Here is a 21,571-nt window from a genome sequence, read left to right as displayed (position 1 = left end):
CAAGCTAAATTTTCTCACTAGCCCTCAAATTAAATTGTATTCTTGGGAATTCAAACATCTATTGCAGCATACTGTTATTTAGGTCAATAACCAAGAGAAATATATTTGCTTAATGTTAATAGACTATAATGGGCACATAGGAATTCAGATTTGTTGTGATGCTTTTTAAAGAAAATATAAAAATCAGTAATGTAATCTCAAACACATTCTACTAGCCAGGACCTGTCTCAGGTAGAATGATGGTGTAGGTGAGCTTGACATCAGAGCACACCTTTTTTTTCCACCTCTATTTTAAAAGCCCTTTGTTAGGAGTCCAGAGTACCTGGGAGCCCTGGCTTTCTGGACACCCCCTTTCACTCCTCCAGTTAGGCCTCTTTGTCTCAGGCATTTCCAAATGTTTAGACTTACCTCTCTTTTCCTCTTTCACATGAACATATTTCATATCCTATTTGTGTTAGGCCCTATGCTTTTTTGGAAATGCCATAGACCACTCTCTATTAATGATTCAATAGTGTACATATGGTGCCTGGCAATGGGTTAGGTGTTGTGTAGTGCAAAATAATAGTAACAACCTTAAAAATAAACCATTTCTTGAGATATTTCAACAGACTGGGAATGACACATCTTCTATTTTTATCAGTTCTTATAAAGGCAAGAGTTAGGGATTTTTATCCTCATTTATCAGAAGACTTTTAAAGAAGTCAGTAATACAGTTGGCAAGTATTAGAACCAAGATCCTGATCCAGGCCCAGCCAACTCCAAAGTCTATATTCTTTACACCATGCTAATCTCTGAATCAGTCCCAGCCATATGAAGTGGTCAGTGGACAGACCAGCATTAACCCTCTAGATAAAGGGTCAAAATGGGTGACACAAGAGTAGAGCAGCTTACAAAAAAAGACAGTTTGTAAAAAAGAAAAAAAGATAAACTTGGCAGATAAGTCTGTCCTTGAGATCTTGTTTGAAGAATATTTAGACGTGGACAAAAGGGTAGACAGCACTGTATCCATAACTGAAAGAACTGACAGGTCTAACCCTGTGATTTGTCCTGGAAACTGATGAGAATAACTAACTTCTGCCAGGTGAGACACACTGTTCTAAATGCATTCATTCTTCTTTCTTAAAGCAACTGTATCCAGGACAAGGTATAGAGAAATTAATTGACTTGCTTATGACCAAGTGAGAATTGTAAACAGTGTTTGAACCCAGGCAGTCTGACTCCAGAGTCTGTACTTTTAATCACTATGCTAGAAGTAAGTCCAAAGGCTAGGAGCCTTGAAACATAGAGAAAGGAAGTTAGACAAATGCAGTAAGCAACAACCAATCAATGTGCTGGGTAAAGGAGCACTTAAAGGAGATCGATCTGGTAGAATTTTGCAGAGGGGAATAGACAGAGGCTGCAGTGCTCAACCCAACTGGCGAAGGACTGCCTGTGCAGGCTGAGGTGATGAAGGGTATGCTGGCAGTGAGGATGCAGAAGGAGCACATCTGAGCAATCCTGTGCAGGGGAGAAACTGTTTTGCACTGGACGTGCAGGTGAAAGAGAGAGGGGTCAAAGATGTTTTCTGTCTCCAAAATGAGAAATCTAGTTAAGGTAGTGATATTGGAAGTAAGATTTGGGAGCTCTCAGCACAGAGGTAATAGCTGAAACACTAAAGATGATTTTTCCAATGTACAAAGAAAAGTTCAAACCTCAGAAGCCACACCCAGTTCAGAAACTGGAGAAGGAAAACCAATGACTAAGTCAGATTATGATGAATTTGAGGGGTAGATGGAAATCTGGGATATTGCAGTTTTAAAGGCCCGTGAAGGAAGAGCAATTTCAACAAGTCATTCATATTCTCAGCTGTATTTTGGGGTTCAGAAGAGAACATGATCTAAAGATCTAAAGCTGATTGGATTGGATTGGATTGGATGAAAAGAAGGTCATTTTGTTATGTAAGCTTTAATAGGAAGGTAGGGATGGAGTACTTCTGGAAAAGGACCACTTCCACCCAGAAGTCACTAATAGGCAAGAAGTTTGGTCAATAGCCAGTAATGTTGTGTGTGGATCCCAGTGGTTACCCACTAATTTTGTGACCTACCCAAAATAAGGATAATTATACCTCCAACACAGCTTCATCGTGGGAATTAGAGAAAATGTGTGTAGCGGACCTAGCGCAGAATCTGTCATACAGTAGGTGCTCAATAATTATTTGTTGATTGGATGACAGGTGGCACTGGGGATTAAGAAAGCAGATTTTGGGTTGGGCGCAGTGGCTTACGCCTGTAATCCCAGCACTTTGGGAGGCCAAGGCGGGTGGATCACTTGAGGTCAGGAGTCTGAGACCAGCCTTGCCAACATAGGGAAACCCCATCTCTACTAAAAACACAAACATTAGCTGGGCGTGGTGACACAGGCCTGTAGTCCCAGCTACTTAGGAGGCTGAGGCAGGAGAATCGCTTGAACGTGGGAGGTGGAGGTTGCAGTGAGCCGAGATTGTGCCACTGCACTCCAGCCTGAGACTGGGTGACAGAGTGAGACTCCGTCTCAAAAACAACAAAAACAAAAAGCAGATTTTCATGTCATCCTCTCTACTTAGGAAAGACAGGAGAGACATACAAGTCCCAGCAGAGGGGGAAGGGAGATACCACACTAACTTAGAGAGACCCAGAGTTCTATCAATGCTAGTTAATGGATAATGTCCTTCCTATATTGTTCCACTTCTTTAGGGACATTAGCGTTTGAGCAGAGTAGCAAAGGAGTAATACGTGATGGCTGGATATGGTTTCCACAGACTGAGTTTCAGAATTCAGGAAAGAAGAGGTTGGGATGAGATTATGATAAAGAGTGTGTTTTTAGACTTGATCCTGAGATGCCTGTAGACTGTAGTCTGTAGAGGTGTAGGTTGAGCTGTTCAGCAGGCAGTTAGATACAAGTTTAAAGCTCTAGACAATGGCCTGAGATTGTGATAATAATTTGTTATATACCATTATTATAGTTTTAAATCAGATCTCCTATATTTATATATGTCTTTAGAACCTGAACTAAATTGTCAGTATAAATGTACTTTATATCTAAAGGCCACAAAATGATGAAAGAAGCCCACTTTCTTTTTTCTGTTGCAGAATTCCACGAGACTACTCCATGCCGCACCTTCATGATTTGTGCGCCACCATCCCAGCCCGGGAACTGCCCATTGACTTGCGCCTGGCTTCTCGAGTGTATCACACTGCTAACAGGAAAGGCCACAATACCCTGCTTGGAAAATTTGGAACCTCTTTCTTAGATGATCACTTTACAGATGAAGAACAAGCAGATAGGTAAGAGTTCCACTGGTAATTTGATTTTAAACTGAATGTAAACTATCACATAAATCCTGCCTTTGAGTTCTAGATTTTAAAGACTTGATTCTGTTCTTGGACACTAAAGAGAAGGGAGCAGTTTTTGTTTTTTTTTTTCTGCCACTTCCTCAGGTATACAGTCTAGGTCTGTGTCTCCATTTCCTGATGATATTAACATGAACCCATTCCCAATTGTAAGGTAACGCTAGTATTCCCAGAGTGTTACATACATGATCTCATTTGTTTGTCATCACAACTCTGGAGTACAAATGTGGAAATTGAAAGTAATAAAATTTAAGCAATTAGCTACACATAGACAATTAAAAAAATCACAGATTTGACACTTGGACCCAGTCATTTGAACTAGATTTCACCATCATTGGGCATACTTGGGTCCAGGGATCACATACAAAAGTCATTGCTCTTGGAGTTCGTTCCCCTTCTTGGGTCTCACTTTCCTTTGGAATCCGCATATTCTTTTGTGGAGAGTGTATAATTTACAGCATCCTCAAAAGAAAGGAGAAAAGGGAAGGAACCTAATATTTATGCAGCAATAACTCTATTCTGAGCACTGTGCTGTGTGCTTTGCATATGTTTCCTATTTAAATCTTCAACTGTAAGGGAGAAGTTGTAATTTCTGTTTTATTCATGAAGAAATTTAGGGTTCGTGATATCAGGTTACTTGCTGAAGTTCTTATCTCTCGATAGTGACTAGAATCCAGGTTTGTCTAACTCAGTTTTTATCAGCCTTTTCATTATCACCCACTTAAAGAGAATTTTAAGGCTTTTTTTTTTTTTCTAATCACCCCTCCTGATTAAATTTTAATGTGCTAGATATACTGTATATCTGTTTATATATTATATGAATGTATGTCCTTTATAAATAAAAAGAGTAAGCTTTAATCACTCTGTGCTCCCCCCACCCCAAGCACCAATTTTCACCTCCAGGGAGGGATATTACCTACCCATTGAGAATGCTTGCTCTACAGTCTCTTGCCTTTCAGAAGCCTTGGTAAAAATACTGAAAAATGTACTACATGTTTTAAAACTATTGCAAATATTAAATATTAAGTTAAATGGAAACTTTTTTAGTATTATAATTTAACTATCCTAGGTATATGAGAATACTATTCTAAAATATTACTTTTAATGACACTGTCACAAAATCATTAGTAACCATACTTTTCATGGCATATTTTGAATGCGTTTTCTCAAACTTGACTTCTAGTAAAAATGGCAACACTACTGCATTATTTCATGAATTAAAAATTACCTGGTTTCCCAGTGATTAGCAATCACAATTAGTTTCTATTTGAATCCCTAAAAGAAGGTCACTTTTATGTTTGTTTTCTATGTAGGCAAAAAAAATTTTAGGATTTATTTATCAATCATAATTTTATACATCTAAAGTCTTTTAGTTTTGCTTTATCAAATTAAATTCTTGAAAAAAATTGTGTATGAAGAATTTTTGAAATTTCAGAACTGCTCCAGTATCTCCAGTAGAAAACAGCAGTTCAGCATGCCATTCTTTGGAATGTATGTTAAAGCCTAAAGCTGGGAGTAGAAAATAAATACATAAACATAATCTAGTAGTCATGAAACTCTACCATTTTGAGTCATTCCCATTAGCACTACGCAAGCCAAGCATCATTTGGAGGACTTATAGCTTCAATTATTCATGCAAAGTGTTAGAAATGCTGGTTTCTTTCCAATTCTGAAAATATTTTTCTTCAAGTAGACCTCACTTTCTTTTTCCGAGAGTCAATAAATGTTCTATTTGATGAGGTATAATTCTTGGCAATTTGTTCCTAAGTACTAAATAAGAAGTTAATTTAAGTACTGAATATTTAATTCTCCAGCATCTATCTCTTGAGGATTACCTTGCTAAACATAGCTTAACCTTTTCAAAATATATCTGTCTGCTGAGCCTACAAGTTCAGAGAAATGTATAATTTTTTTCTGCGCTACCAAGTGTTCTCAAGTAAGGTAACTGTAAACAAAATGAATACCCTTTCATCGGATGGCTTTTTGCAATTTTTTGTGCAATGATCAGTTAACTTCAAAGGTAGTAATACTTGTGGTTGTATGGTTTTAATGTTTCCTGATTTTGTTAATCATTATTTATGGCAAATACCAAGACTATTTTAATGGAATTGGAAGGGTATATACTTAAGTTTATTTGAAGTATAGTGTAGTGTTCAAACTTAACGCTTAGTTTGCTAAAGAGTAATTATGATGAGAACTATACAAATATCTTGTATTGGCCATATTTTTGCTTTAAAAATGATTTGTATATTATATAGAGAAGTTTATAGACATTTAGTTCAAAGTTTTGGTATGGGATTTTATATTTGAGGCTTTAAAGTAGGGGAAATCATTAAAGGTATTTAAAGACTTAGATTAATGTTAACAACTTGGTGAATAGCCTTTCAGACATCTCTTGTATATGTACGTGTTTAAACCACCCATGACATTCTATAGCCTGAGTTTCTTCACTCAAGATTGTTTGTGAACATTTAAATTATTTCATGATATTTACTGCTTTATACAAAAATTTTTTAATAGAGACAGGGTCTTGCTCTATTGCCTAGGCTGGTGTGCAATGGCATAATCATAGCTTACTGTAACCTTGAACTCCTGGGCTCCTCCCACTTCAGCCTCCTGAGTAGCACTAGGCTAATTATTATTATTTGTTTATTTTTGTAGACATAGAGTCTCACTATGTTGACCAGGCTGGTCTCAAACTCCTAGCCTTAAATGATCCTCTTGCACCAGCCTCCTAAAATAATAGGATTACAGGTGTGAGCCACTGTGCCTGGCCAGATAGTTACTGCTATAACCAAGCTATGGTGACACTGTTTATGCCAATTTATGACACTGTTCTTTTCCTTACACCCTTGCCAAACTATGATTGTTGCTCTTGTTGAATTTTTTCTAATATTTTATTATTTTTATTCATTTCTTGTAAGGTTGAACATATTTTTAGATGTCTCTTGGTTATTTGCTTTTTTCCTTTTGAGAATTACTAGATCACATTTTGTGGAGTTGTCATTTATTCTCTTTTGTATTGTTTTGTGAATGATCTTTTTATATTAAAAATTTTAGTTATTTGCCATATATGTTATAGATATTTTTTCAATTTGTTGCTTGCTTTTCAGTTTTGTTTTTGGTGTTTTATGCTATCAGAAATGTTTTAATGTAGCAATTTTTTAATGTGTTCTAGTCTTGATGCTAATCTTAGAAAGGGTGTTTATACATTTACATTTTAAGATATTCTCTCATATTTTCTTCTAGTAACTTTGTGGTTTCCTTTGGAAAAAAATTAAATATTTAATCCATTTGTAATTTATTTTGATAAGAACAATTTTAAAATATAATTTATTCAATGAATCTTCTTTTCCTTACTGTTTTGAAATGCTAACTTTCAAATACCTTAAATTCCGACATGTTATTGAGTCTATTTATGGATTTCTGTTCCATTTCACTGATTTGTCTATCTAAAACTACTTGCGTATTTCCTTGATTCACCACCAATAGAGAGTTGGTGGCAAAAATCCTGTCCTACAAACATTGGCTGACCTTTTCAAATCAGGCACCCCTTATAGCCAGCTCTTGGGTGGTGAGCAATGCCAGGCTATAAATCCCAGACTTAACCCGCTAGTTGACTTCAAATTAAAAAAGAAATTCCTAGTCAATTTTTGGAAAATATGTGGACAGATCATTAGTTTTATACATTAGAACAGCAGCAACAACAACAGAAAAACTAAAGGTTAAGTGTCAAAATTCAATGTTTAATTTCATTTTTGATTATTTTATTACAAAAAACAATAAAAATATTTTAACAAATATACAAAAACATGCAAGCAAATGTGAAAATGAAAAACAATTAAAATCTTGCCATTTATAGATAACACTGTTAAACATTCTTAAATATAGGATTCCAGAGTTTTCCTTTTGCAAATAAATCATATAGAACAAAACTAGAATAATACTATATGCATAATGTTTTGTAACCTAACTTTTAAAAACTTATGTGTAAACATCTTTCCATGTCAATAAATATTGATCCGAGTGATCAAATGATATGCCTAACTCGGTAGTAGGCACAGAGGTAGGCACTAGAGAGGCATCTGCAAACAAGAGAAATATAATCACTGCCTTCAGGGAACCTGGAGACCAGTGAAAAGAAAGGTGAATTAATTACTGTGAATGCGACAATTAATATAGAGTTGTGCAGAGTGCTATGGAAACATGTAAGAGGAGTCCCTGATTATTTAGGGAGGTTTGAGGAAATGATACTTAAATTGAAACCTGAAAGATGGATAGAAGATAGGAAGGAGGAGGGGAAAGAATGTTTTAGGTCTTTGGTACTCAAAGTATAGTCCACAAACTAGCGGCATCACCATCACCTGGGAACTTGTTAGAAATGCAGGAAATTTGTATACACTTTGAAGTTTGAGTTCATGCTGTGGACAATTGGAATCCATCTGAGAACTGGAAATAAGTCCAGTATTAGAGAACAGGAAGAGCAGTGATACATTTGAAGCTAGAGCGGAGGCAGGATTTTACAGTTACCCCGTATGTGTATGTGAGGGCACACGTGAGTGCTTGGGGGAGGGATTCTTAGTCACAGTGAATTGGGAAAGCATTGATAGGTTTTCTGAGGAAGAATGACATGATCAGGTTTGCTTTAAGATATCACAGTCCTTGTCTTCTCAATTGTGTTTGACACAGTTGATCACTTACTTTTCCAGAAGTCACATTTATCCCTTGGCCTTAGGGACCACTCCTTTCTTGGCTATCTTCCTGCTTCCTTGGCTATGACTTCTCAGTCCCTCCTCCTGGTGTCTCCTCATCTCGACTTCTCAACATTGGACTGCCCAGGCTTAGCAAGGTGATCTTATCCAGGACCATGGCTTTAAATGCCATTTATATGCTGATGACTATCAATTGGTAAGATAAATGCATGAGGATGTTCATCATATCGCTTTTTATAATAACTAAAAACTGGAAACAACCTAAGTGTCCATCATGGAAGAATTTTAATTGTGCGCTCAATAATGAGATGCATTGCAACCATAATAAAGAATGAAGTAGAGCTCTGTATTCTGAAAGGGTTAGAACTAAATTCAGAAACAACATGTGTATTATATAAAACAATTTTTTTCTGTGTGTGCGAGAAAAGTTCAAGAAACTGTTGATTGTGATCATTTTGTTTTCATTGTACACTTAACCCATAAAAATGAAAGCTACTTTGTTTTATTTTTTGCTTTATTTATATGGCATATATTTCCATTTTAATTTTAGTCTGTCTTAGTTGTGTCCCTTGTAGAATGCATAGACTTAAGTATTTTTTGAGCTAATCAGAATTTTTTTCTGATAGGTTTTTTTCTAATAGGTTGCGTCACCCCATATTCATTTATTGTCCTATCAGATGTACTTGGTATTATTTTGTCATTTTATATTTTCTTTTTCCTTTTTTGCTTCTTTGCTATTTCCTATAATCTGTTTTATCTGCCAGCGTTTGCCTATGTGTTTTTTGTTTGTATCATTATCTGATGTCTAATCTTGTGAGACAGAAATCTAAAGCCAACCCGTTTTTCATTTATTTGCATGTAATATGTTTCTCCTACTCATCTTGATGCTTACAGAATTTTTATGTTTTGCTTTAAAATGAACAGTTTCCCTAGCATATGTTTGAGACTGGATTGCTTTCTAATTAATTTTTAGGGGTACGTGGAAAGCCTTTCTTGTATGCAAATATAGTTCTTCACTATAAGACTTTTCTGTTTTATGTTGAGTAATGTTTCTATTCTATTTATTTTGTGCATTTCTTCAGGAATATCAATTAGCTGTATGTTGGATCTTCACTATCTTTCCTCTATATTTATCATTGTTTTGCTTAGATTTATCTCTTAAACCTCTGTTCTTCAGTGGTTTCATTTTCTGTGGTATAAATTTTAAAAAGTCCTTCTAATTTCCATTGTGAGACTGCTATGGCATTTACAGATTTTTTTCTAAATTCTATCAGTCTCTTAAGAGAATCTCTTTTGTTTATATGAATTTTATTACCTCAAGAAAAAAAGCAGAATCTTTCTAAAATATTTTTGTGTCCTATAATAAATCTTTCCCAAAAGGATGTTCTTTCTGTCACTTTTTGAATGCTGTATTTCATTTTTGTAGCTTGGAGACAGTCTTCACAGAAATCATTTTGGGTTTTTCTGTGTACTCAACTTTGAATGAAGGCAAATTATTTCTGGCTCCCCAAAGTTAATATTGGCTAGATTTACCAGGCATTTTTTGACTGTTTATCTTGGAGGTATTAGAATAGTACTTTTAGATCTTAAGTAGGAGAACCAGAGATGCAGGTTTATGTTAGCAGTTGAGTCAGTCAGAATCTGAAAGGCACTGGGGGTGGGATGGGACAGGATCTGAAAAATTTGCCTCTATAGTTTCTCTCTATGATTGTTAAAAATATTGTACTAAGGGTGACCTTTTCCTATCAGGCTTTCTATATGGTAGATTACTATAAGCTTTTCTTCTGTGCATATACATATATTATATATACATACATTTTATGAAAATGACATTATAGATGTTATTTTGATAACATATTCCTTTGAGGGTATATATCTATATATATAAATAAAAATGTAAGGACACATATATGAGTAGTTTGACTTACTATCTCTACTGATGATAGCTTACAAATCAAATATTTAAGATGTGCTTTTATTTGAAAGATTTTATCCAAATCCTTCAAATAAGGTAGTAATATTTGTTAAGAAAATGGAAAATTATCTAACAGAAAAATGCATTGAAATACACTACATTTATTATATAATTTTGTATTAATAACAACTCTAAGTAGTAGATAAAATAATTTTATTTCCCAAATAAAAAATACAGCATAATGATTGACTAGTCCATGTTTATGTAGCTGGTAACAGCTGGGATTCAAACCCAGGTCTTTATAATTTTAAACGTGGTTTTTATTATATTCTACTGCTTTGTGTATTTGTGAAAGGCCCTTTCATTTTTTCTCTTTATGCTTAATTTGTATACTTACCCTCATTCTGTTTTTAGGACCAATTTGACCTAATCTAGGAAGAATCTGAGGAGCTTAGTTGGATAATCTGTGTGAAGCATATTTTACTTGCCCCTGGTGGTTTGTATTTGATCAATTGTGAACCAATTTTGGAACCTGGGCTTCTGCTTATATAGGATGAGGATTTTATCTTACTATTGCTTGTTGCCTCCTAGGAACTGAAAATCCTGTTTTGATTCTAGGCCAAGGATGTGGCCTTGGTCATTGTGGGAGACTTCTCTGATGTTAATTACTGAAAGCTTTGCAGTCTCTGAATATTGCCTGGTTTTATACTTCCTATCACTGGTTGCCCCCCACCCAAATGTGCCGTCATCTCATACTAAACCTTTCTAATTATAGTACACCCAAGACCTGTGGTCTGTTACACTTCATTTGTAATACTCTGTTCTGTCTCATATGCTTTTTATTTCCTACCAGTTTAGGTATCTGTGACTGACCTTCCCCCTACCATCTGTCATTTCTCAATGATCAGGTCTAATCCTGGCCCCACCCCTACCCCTTACACGGCCTTGTTCCTTGCTGCATAATCCAAGCAGTGACCTAAGGTATTACACCAAAGAACATGAGAATCACTGTGTGAGTTGGTGGTATATGTCGCAGCAGTACATTGAACAGAGTTATAAGACATCTTAGTAGTTCCCTAGCCTAAACCTCTCATATTATGGATGAGGAGACTGAGGCAAAGCTTTGCACTCTATGTCACAGTTGGTGGCAGAGATAGAACTGGAATTAATAGTAACCTCATTTTAAATTTCTGTTATATTCACTTTGAACAAATAGTCCTGTCAGTAGGTCTTCAGCATGTTTTTAAAAATACAGTTTGGGATGACAAAAAATCATTTCAGTATGCACTATCAATGTCTGGTAAGAGTTAACACTTGTGTATTTCTGTTTTTACATGGAAATACCAAAAAAGGAATTATTTGGAAATTTGTCTGTTTCCATAATTGCCAGTATGTGAAAGCTGGATTTTTAAAAAAGTAAAGCAGTATCATTCCACCAGATGTCACTGTTTGCATGTAGCAATGAAGTTACAATGATTAAAAATACAATTTCCCCCTCCCCAATCATGTTTTGTAAAATGTATATATATACACACATATATATAGTTATACACTTACTCTTCTATAGACTTGTTATTTTATCAAGACTATATTTTCTGATCTTTTTAAAACATACGAAGTATTCATATGCCTCTGCTGTAGATTTCAAAGAAAAAAATTATAAAAGACTAAAGAAAGTTATTTGTAGATTAACATTTTCAAGAAGATGAAAACCTAAAGCTTTTTCCAGACCTTGGCGTATGCTTTTTAAACAACATTCTCTGTAAGTTAATGTTTTTCAAATTGTGAATTGCGACCCAGTGAGTGGGTTGTGAAATCAGTTTAGTGTGAATCAGTTTGCTATGAGCACTTTAAAAAAATGGTATCTAGAATAGAACCATTGCATGTGAGATTGACTTTGATGAAACTTTTGTATGTGAGCACTCTTCAAATTTCCCTGTATACATCTTCTATGAGTTACCTAAGAGTGACTGTGATCTACATCCTGTGAAGCCTCTCGCAGGCTTTTGTACACCAAAGAGCAAGATAAATTTGTTAAGGAAGAGATAGTGAAGCTGTGATGGAGAACCTGTCTGTTAGGGTCATGCCAAGGTAGGGGAGGATTGCTGGAGGGAGATCCCTTCTCCGTGCTTCACAAGATGTAACTCACAGTCACCTTTATGTAACTCGTAGAAGATGTGTGCAGAGATTTTTTCAGAGTACTCACAACTTAGAACAAATGTTTTCCAAACTTCTTTAACAGCATCATACAATCAGAAATACATTTCTCTCTCTGGCCTCATGGGATGCCAATGTGGACCCAAAAGGAGGTTTAACTTTCACTCCAAGAGAGGTGGGCTTGTTTCCTTCATTCAACTCCCTCAATGATCATAAGCAATAGTGGTTATAATGTCAATCACTTTCTTAGCATATTCTGTGTGCAAGCCTCTTCACACACATGATTTCTAAGACATTTGACTCTGAAAAACTCACTGTTGCCATTTGTAAATGAGGAAACAGACTGAAGAAGGAAACAGCACAATGAGGGGCTCAAATTCTGTTTTCTAACCTCATTCTAAAGGCTCACTCTTTCTACTATATTAGTGATTTTTAGTCTTTCTTGAGGATAAGAGTCATCTGGGTTGTTTGATAAGTTTGTCAATTCCCAGGCTCTATCACAAACCTACTGAATTAGAATCTTCAGAGAAGGGGTCTGGGAAGATGCAAATTTGATTTCATCCCAGGATATTCTTATGATTAGGCTGTTTTAGGAACGATTGAGTACCTCAGTTGTTCTCCATCTTCAGAGTGTACAGAATTACCTTCAGGGCTGGTTATAACACAGATGGCTAGGCCTCAGCTCCTGAGTTTCTGACTCAGGTCTGTGGTGGGCTCAATAACTTGCATTCCTAACAAGTTCTTATATGATAATAATGCTGCTCAGTAGGGAACACACTTTGAGAACCCCCAGCATCTCGTGCCTTACCAGTGATTCTGTTTCCCAGGGTAGAGTATGGGGCTGGCTTTGGCTCTGAGACTTTTCTTACTCAGCCAAAATTCAACAATATTTATTTAGTACCTACTCCATTCAAGTTTTTGGGAGACAGAAAATGAGTAAGTCTCACTTTTTCTCCCAAACAAGCCTATGCTCTACTGTGAAAAAGGCATATGGAATAGAATGCAGTATATTGTATAATGAAAGAGCAGATGAAATGCAACAGGGAAACCAGGGAGTCAGACATGAATCTGGGCTGGGCAGAGGAGGATTTGTAAAGGTCTGTGGAGGAGTTGAGATCTGAAGGTCTTGCTCTCACCATTCTCCATTTCCATAGCCACTCGGTACTATAATGGCCTGTTGATTTTGCCTGTTTCCCCTATTGCTCCTGGAGTAATCCCAGCACATAAGGCATTTTTTTTTTGCATTGCAAATGTAGCTTGGGTGGGAGGTTGGGGGAAGGAAGCAGAGTTGGCAAAGTAGATGGTGCCCAGACTGTGAAGGACCCTGACTGCCAGAGTCAGGAGCTTGGGTTATATATACTGTGTGTGTAGTCAGTGAGATGTTTGGAGAGGGGGTGACTGATAACAACAGTTTCAGGGATATGTGGCATGGATTGGAGGAGGGAGGGTCTGGAAGTAAGGGACCAGCAAAGATGGTATCACAGGACTCAGATGAGAGAAGATGCAATGAACAGGAGAGACATCATGGAGGGAGAATGAACAGAAATAGTCATTACTGTTGGGAGTGAGGAAGAGATTGGTGATGAAGAGATTTTCAGTCTGAACCACTGAGATAGTGGTGTTTTCCAGACAGAACTCTAGAAAGGGTTGGTTCTTTTCTCTGGACAGAAAGAAGGAAGCAGGGAAAATCTGGATAAAAATTTCCAGGTAAGTGCTTCATCTTTGTCATACAGGAACATAAAGGCTAACCTTAGGTAAGACTTTCCACCAAAGCCTCCATTCATGTCTACCAGAACTATGCACTCTAGAATGTCCAGTGACCTTCACTTTCTTCCAACCAGTCCAATTTCTGTTTATTTAGCGTGCTTTTGGAATATGAAAGAGCAAAAGACAGTAAGTTATAAATGACTTTTACTATCCTGTTTCTGGCTTAGAGCCAGAGAAAAGTACAGCAGTGCTTCTAGATAACTTCTTAGTCACCGCTGTCCTCATCACCATCTCCTTCTCCTCCCAACCTATCTTAGAAATACTTATTCATCCTGATGTATGTATTCACTTGGCTCATTCTCTTAGTCCCTAGACTTTCCCCTGTTCTTTTGTTTTTCTGGATACACTGGAATTCAGCTTCAGAAAACAGAAACATCTTATATTAGTCTGTTCATATGCTGCTAATCAAGACTGGGTAATTTATAAAAGAAAGAGGCTTAATTGACTCACAGTTCTGCAGGCCTGAGGAGGCCTCAGGAAACTTACAATCATGGTGGAAGGGGAAGCAAACATGTCCTTCTTCACATGGTGGCAGCAAGGAGAAGTGATGAACAAAAGGGGGAAAAGCCCCTTATAAAACCATCAGCTCTTGTGATAAACCACTCACATCATGAGAACAGCACTATGAGGTAACCACTCCCATGATTCAATTACCTCCCACCGGGTCCCTCCCACAACACATGGGGATTATGGGAACTACAATTCAAGGTGAGATTTGGATGGGGACACAGCCAAATCATATCACAGCTGTAGCTATTTTAAGCAAAAAAGGACTTAGTAATGGGAATTTGGTGTTTTAAAATCAATGAGAGGGTTAGAAAAATGGGGCATTAGGTAGGGAGATCTCCTGGGGATGACTCACAGAGCATGTTTAACTGGCTGCCTGGGACGCTGCTGCTCCTGACACAGGAAGGCAGCATATCTGGAAGCCAGCACTGGCAACATACCACCTTAACTGAGATTCAGGGATTAAGTAGCCTTTACTGTCACAGCTTTGGACTCTGGAGCCACACTGTGTCTGTTTGACGTGCTCACTGGCAAAAAACAAACAAATAAAAAACACAACTCACAAAGTCATAACTTTACTGGAACACTGCTACAGAAGAACTCAACATTGTCGTGACTGTACTTGCCAACAGAAACATCAGAACCTTCTGCCTTCTGAATGGCATTTGGTTAGTGGATTCTAAATAATATCGAGAACACTGGCCTCAGGAGAGTTTTTTTTTTTTTTTAAAGATAGAATCTGACTCTGTTGTCCAGGCTAGAGTGCAGTGGCGTGACCTTGACTCACTGGAACCTCCGCACTCTGAGTTAAAACAATTGTTATGTCTCAGCCTCCTGAGTAGCTGGGACTACAGGTGTGTGCCACTACACCCAGCTAATTTTTGTGTTTTTAGTAGAGACGAGGTTTCACTTTGTTGACTAGGTTGGTCTTGAACTCCTGGCCTCAAGTGATCTCCCTGTCTCAGCCTCCCTAAGTGCTGGGATTACAGGCATGAACCACCATGCCTGGCCAAGAGAGTTTTACCTTTCTATCCTTGGCAGTTCAGAAAAGCACGTTAGAAGGAGGATGGATTGGGTGTTAAGTGGCAGTGGTATTCACCTTGCTGGGAGTAGAGTTTTAAACTCTCCTTGAATTCAAGTATTTTAGTAGGTAAGATAGGAAGCTTTTATTCATGACTCTACTCTGACAAAGCCATATCTTCTCCAGCCTGGCTCTGAGTGGGTCTACTTCTTAACAGCAGGAATGATGGGATTTGAGGATTTCAGTATATTATTAACCTGCTGTAATCAGTTGGTTTTTGTATGCTTAATTTTCACATTTGGTAACTCATAAAGTGATTCTTCATATAATAGTGTATCAATAAGTTAGAGGAAACAGTAGCTCTAAATGCTTCAATGTGAAATCGATATATCTATAATATGTATGTGGCACTTGACTATGTATATATTCTTGGATATTTTGTCTTTATGTTTATTTTATATTTATTTTACAGTTAAGTGTTACAGTACAAAAGTTAATGTATTTTTAAGCCAGTCTGTAGGTCAGTGATTAATGACACATTTTACCTTCAAATTTTGATTTATCTCATCTCTTTAGCTTAATCTTGTATTGATAAGTTTTGTTCCATATATATTCTTACGTATATGTAGCTTGTAGTCTAAAAGAAAGACTTGATGCCTGAACAGTTTTCTGTTCATCCCAGCAAGAAGGGAAAACCATAATGTGAGAAGGCACTTCTGCTTCGGCTGATGCTTTGCCCCAGTCCAAGAAATGAAACTCTGTGTGTATATGTGGGCTTGGAATGGGGAGTAGGTGAGAGATCAGAAGGTAGAGAAGGTTTTTTTTTTTAAACCTCTTTTGTAACTAGGCTTTCATAGGGTGAATTTATTATTCCAGTATAATGAAACAAAATCATCATAAATGTTACTATTAAAATGTATTAAGAACCAGATATTAGCATTTTTTGGATTATTTCTCATTTTGGATTATCTGACTTCTACACAATCTCTGTTTAGTGCAGGTGTCAAATGTCTATGTGTTTATTTCAGTGGAGTTATGAAATGAGGGCAAATATCTTATGCTTTGTCAATTACTTAAAAACAAACTTACTGTTCTTATCACATTGTAGAATATTATATGGAATTCCTGTTATGGATGACAACCAAGACTATGTCCATATTCCTCTGACACCACAAGGGATACCACCTGAATTGGCACAAAGAACTAGAGAGCGTGCTCACAAACCACACTTGCAAGTCTTGGGAGAGGAAGTAAGAAACTTTCTTTAATATTACTTTTTTGTACCTCACAGGTCCTCAAACTTTTTGGTTTCAGGAGACTTGTTTTACTCTTAAAAATTGTTGAGGGCTGGCCAGGTGTGGTAGCTCATGCCTGTAATCCCAGAACTTTGGGAGGACATAGCGAGAGGGTTGCTTGAGCCCAGGAGTTTGAGTCCAGTCTGGCCAACATAACGAGACTTTGTATCTACAAATAATAACCCAGCTGGGTGGCACATGTCTGAGGTCCCAGCTACTTGGGAGGCTAAGATGAGGGAATCACTTGAGCCCAGGCAATTGAGGCCTCCAATGAGCCGTGATTGCACCACTGACCTCCAGCCTGGACAATAGAGAGAGACCCTGTCTCAAAAAAAATTATAGAAGACCTCAATAATTTTTTATGTGAATTATATCTATTAACATGCTAGGAGGCCAATAGAACCTTGGGGAATCTGAGGGACTGTAACAAAAGATCTAGTATTTGTGTTATCACAAAAGATGGGGAGAGACTGAAAAGTATTGAAATAAATTATATCTGAAAAGTTACCAGTTTGGCAAAAGGCAGAAAGCTATAGATTCAGGAGCCTGAGCAAATCCCAAACTGGAAAAATCCAAAGGAATATGGAACAAATCACATAATATTCAAACTTCTGAAAATGAAAGATAAAGAAAAACCAAACATCAATCTAAGAAAAGTGGGAATGGCTATATTAATATCAGATAAGATAGACTTCCAAGCAAGGAAAGTTCTCAGAGACACAGAGGGGCATTATATTAAGATAAAGAAAGCAACAAAAAAGAAAGGACATGCTACCTGTAGGGGAAAAACAATTTGAATGGAAATGGGTTTCTCATGAGAAGTGATGGAGGCCAGAAGTAAGTGGCAGAACATTTTTCAAGTGCTGGAAGAAAACAACTGTGTTCCAGAATCCTATGTCCAGAAAAATATCCTTTAGGAATGAAGGAATCAAGACATTCTCAGATAGAAGAAAATTTGTTGCCAGCATACCTACCCTAAAAGAATGGCTAGGAAAAGTTCTCTAAATAGAGAGAAATAAGAGAAAAAATTCAGGAATATATAGAAGGAACAAAGCCCATGTAAAGCAAAAATATGGGTAAGTACTATAAAACTTCCTTCTCCTTTTGAGTTTTCTAAGTTATGTTTGTCCGTTGAAGCAAAATTTATCATGCTGATGTGGTTGTAACAGAATTTAGAAGACATATTTAAGACATATTATATGTCTTAAAGAGACATAAAGGGAGGTGAGATTTCTACATATCACTTGAACTAGTAAAATAATACCCTCAGTCAATTGTGGTAAGCTATATTTATAAAATGTAATACTTAGAGTAACAATTAAAAAGCTATACAAAGAGATACACTAAAAACACTATAAATAAATAAAAGTAGAATTCTAAAATATGTTCAAGTAATGTACAGGAAGACAGGAAAAAGAAAACAGAGAAACAAAAGAAACCAGAGCAGACAGGAAACAAAATCTAAAATGACAGACTTAAACCCTAATTTAAATGTAAATGGTTTGAATTTAGCAATTAAATGACATAGTGGCAAAATGGATTAAAACACATGACACAGATATATAATATTTACAAGGAACAAATTTAAAACATAATGATATAGCCAGTTTGAAAATAAAAAGGTTAAAAATACACAAACATCCATCAAAGAAAAGTGGGAATGGCTATATTAATATCAGATAAGATAGACTTCCAAGCAAAGAAAGTTCTCAGAGACACAGAGGACATTACATAATGAAAAAAGTGTCAGCACATCAAGAAGACATGCCAGTCTTAAAAAATATATGCACCAGACCATAGAACTGCAAAACATGCAAAGCAAAATCTACGAACTGAGAGGAGAAATAGACAATTCCACAATTATAGTTGGAGAGTTCTGCATTTCTCTCTCAAGAATTCATAGAACACTTAGAAAATCAGCAACAACCTCATCAACCAGTAGGTTCCAGTTGAAATTTATAGAACACTGTACCCAACAAAAGCAAAATGCATATTCTTTTCAGATGCCACGAAACATATACCAGGATAGAGCAAATCCATAAGGGACTAAAACTAGAAATCACTAAGAGGAAGATAACAAAAATCTCCGAACACTTGGAATCTAACAGAATCTAACTCCAAATGGTACAACTATGAATAATCTATGGTAAAGGAGAAGTTGCTAGGAATTTAAAAAATACATTGAACTGAATGAAAATGAAAATACAACATATCAAAGTTTGTGGGACATAGCTAAGCAGAATTTATAGCACTAAATGTTTTCAATAGAAAAGAGAAAGTCTCAAATTAATAATTTAAGCTCCCACTTAAGAACCAAGAAAAAAAAGAGCAAAATGAACCAAAAACAAGCAGAAGGAAGGAATAAAAACAGAAATCAATGACATGGAAAACAGAAAAACAGTAAGGAAAATTAATGAAAGGAAGAGCTAGTCATTTGAAAAGATCAATGAAATTAATCTCTGGCAAGACTGACAAGAAAAAAAGAAAAGCCATAAGTTACCAATATTATAAATGAAATGAGGTGTTACTACAGACCCTGTAGATATCAAAAGATTAATATAGGAATACTATGAACAACTCTATACACACATACACTTGATTACTTAGATGATGTGAAGAAAGTCTCGAAAAACACAAACTACCACAACTCACCCAGTATGAAATAGATTATTTGAATAGCCCTATAAGTATTAAGGAAATTGAATTATTGATTTATAGAACATTCCACTTCTCCTAAATATGTAAGCCCAGATGATTTTACTAGAGAGAATTCTACCACACATTTAAGGAACAGTTAACACTGATTCTATACAATCTCTTTAAGAAAATAAGAGGAGGGAAGACTTCTCAATTCATTTTTTGAAGCTAGTAATACCCTAGTACCTAAACTAGGCAGTAAACAAACAAACAAACAAACAAACAAACACACAAAAGGAAGAAAGAAAAATGCAGACCAATATCCTTGCTATGGTTCAAATGTTTGTCTCCTCCAAAACTCATGTTGAAATTTAATTGTTATTGTAACAGTATTGAGAGGTGGGACCTTTAAGATGTGAGTAGGCCCTTATGGGTGGGAAGAATGCTATTAGAAATGGGCAAGTTCAGCCCTCTTTTTCCCTCTTGGCCTTTCTGCCTTCCCCATGTGAGGACATAGTAAGAAGGCCTACATCAGATCAGTGTCTTGATCTTGGACTTCTTTCCAGCCTCCAGAACTGTGAGAGAATAAATTTTTATTCTTTATAAATTACCCAGTTTCAAGTGTTCTGTTACAGCAGTGCAAAACAGATTAAGATAATTCCTTATAAATATTGGATATAGGAAAAAACTGCTTTAAAGTTCATATGGAACCAAAAAAGAGCCTGCATTGCCAAGACAATCCTAAGTCAAAAGAGCAAAGCTGGAGGCATCACGCTACCTGACTTCAAACTATACTACAAGGCTACAGTAACCAAAACAGCATGGTACTGGTACCAAAAAAGAGATATAGACCAATGGAACAGAACAGAGTCCTCAGAAATAATACCACACATCTACAGCCATCTGATCTTTGACAAACCTGAGAAAAACAAGAAATGGGGACAGGATTCCCTATTTAATAAATGGTGCTGGGAAAATTGGCTAGCCATAAGTAGAAAGCTGAAACTGGATCCTTTCCTTACTCCTTATACGAAAATTAATTCAAGATGGATTAGAGACTTAAATGTTAGACCTAATACTATAAAAACCCTAGAAGAAAACCTAGGTAGTACCATTCAGGACATAGGCATGGGCAAAGACTTCATGTCTAAAACACCAAAAGCAACAGCAGCAAAAGCCAAAATTGACAAATGGGATCTCATTAAACTAAAGAGCTTCTGCACAGCAAAAGAAACTACCATCAGAGTGAACAGGCAACCTACAGAATGGGAGAAAATTTTTGCAATCTACTCATCTGACAAAGGGCTAATATCCAGAACCTACAAAGAACTCAAACAAATTTACAAGAAAAAAACAAACAACCCCATCCAAAAGTGGGCAAAGGATATGAACAGACATTTCTCAAAAGAAGACATTCATACAGCCAACAGACACATGAAAAAATGCTCATCATCACTGGCCATCAGAGAAATGCAAATCAAAACCACAATGAGATACCATGTCACACCAGTTAGAATGGCAATCATTAAAAAGTCAGGAAACAACAGGTGCTGGAGAGGATGTGGAGAAATAGGAACACTTTTACACTGTTGGTGGGATTGTAAACTAGTTCAACCATTATGGAAAACAGTATGGCGATTCCTCAAGGATCTAGAACTAGAAGTACCATATGACCCAGCAATACCATTACTGGGTATATACCCAAAGGATTATAAATCATGCTGCTATAAAGACACATGCACACGTATGTTTATTGCGGCACTATTCACAATAGCAAAGACTTGGAATCAACCCAAATGTCCATCAGTGACAGACTGGAGTAAGAAAATGTGGCACATATACACCATGGAATACTATGCAGCCATCAAAAAGGATGAGTTTGTGTCCTTTGTAGGGACATGGATGCAGCTGGAAACCATCATTCTTAGCAAACTATCACAAGAACAGAAAACCAAACACCACATGTTCTCACTCATAGGTGGGAACTGAACAATGAGATCACTTGGACTCGGGAAGGGGAACATCACACACCGGGGCCTATCATGGGGAGAGGGGAGGGGGGAGGGATTGCACTGGGAGTTATACCTGATGTAAATGACGAGTTGAGGGGTGCTGACAAGTTGATGGGTGCAGCACACCAACATGGCACAAGTATACATATGTAACAAACCTGCACGTTATGCATATGTACC

General features: G+C 36.6%; 1 protein-coding gene across 10 annotated transcripts in view; it reads left to right on the top strand.

Annotated features, from left to right (window-relative positions):
• TTC6 (tetratricopeptide repeat domain 6) overlaps positions 1-21,571 on the top strand; it is a 244,260-nt gene that overhangs the window by 95,338 nt on the left and 127,351 nt on the right. For all 10 annotated transcript variants that reach the window (XM_050795859.1, XM_050795855.1, XM_050795856.1 and 7 more), the window contains 2 exons: positions 3,108-3,302; positions 16,556-16,697. In XM_050795859.1, the coding sequence (XP_050651816.1) occupies positions 3,108-3,302; positions 16,556-16,697 (337 nt within the window). The remainder of the gene's footprint in view (positions 1-3,107; positions 3,303-16,555; positions 16,698-21,571) is intronic.

The sequence above is a fragment of the Macaca thibetana genome, chromosome 7 (assembly GCF_024542745.1).
Source record: "Macaca thibetana thibetana isolate TM-01 chromosome 7, ASM2454274v1, whole genome shotgun sequence".
NCBI classification, from domain to species: domain Eukaryota; kingdom Metazoa; phylum Chordata; class Mammalia; order Primates; family Cercopithecidae; genus Macaca; species Macaca thibetana.
Note: the sequence above shows the minus strand (reverse complement) of the source record. Positions and strands in the feature narration are given on the sequence as shown.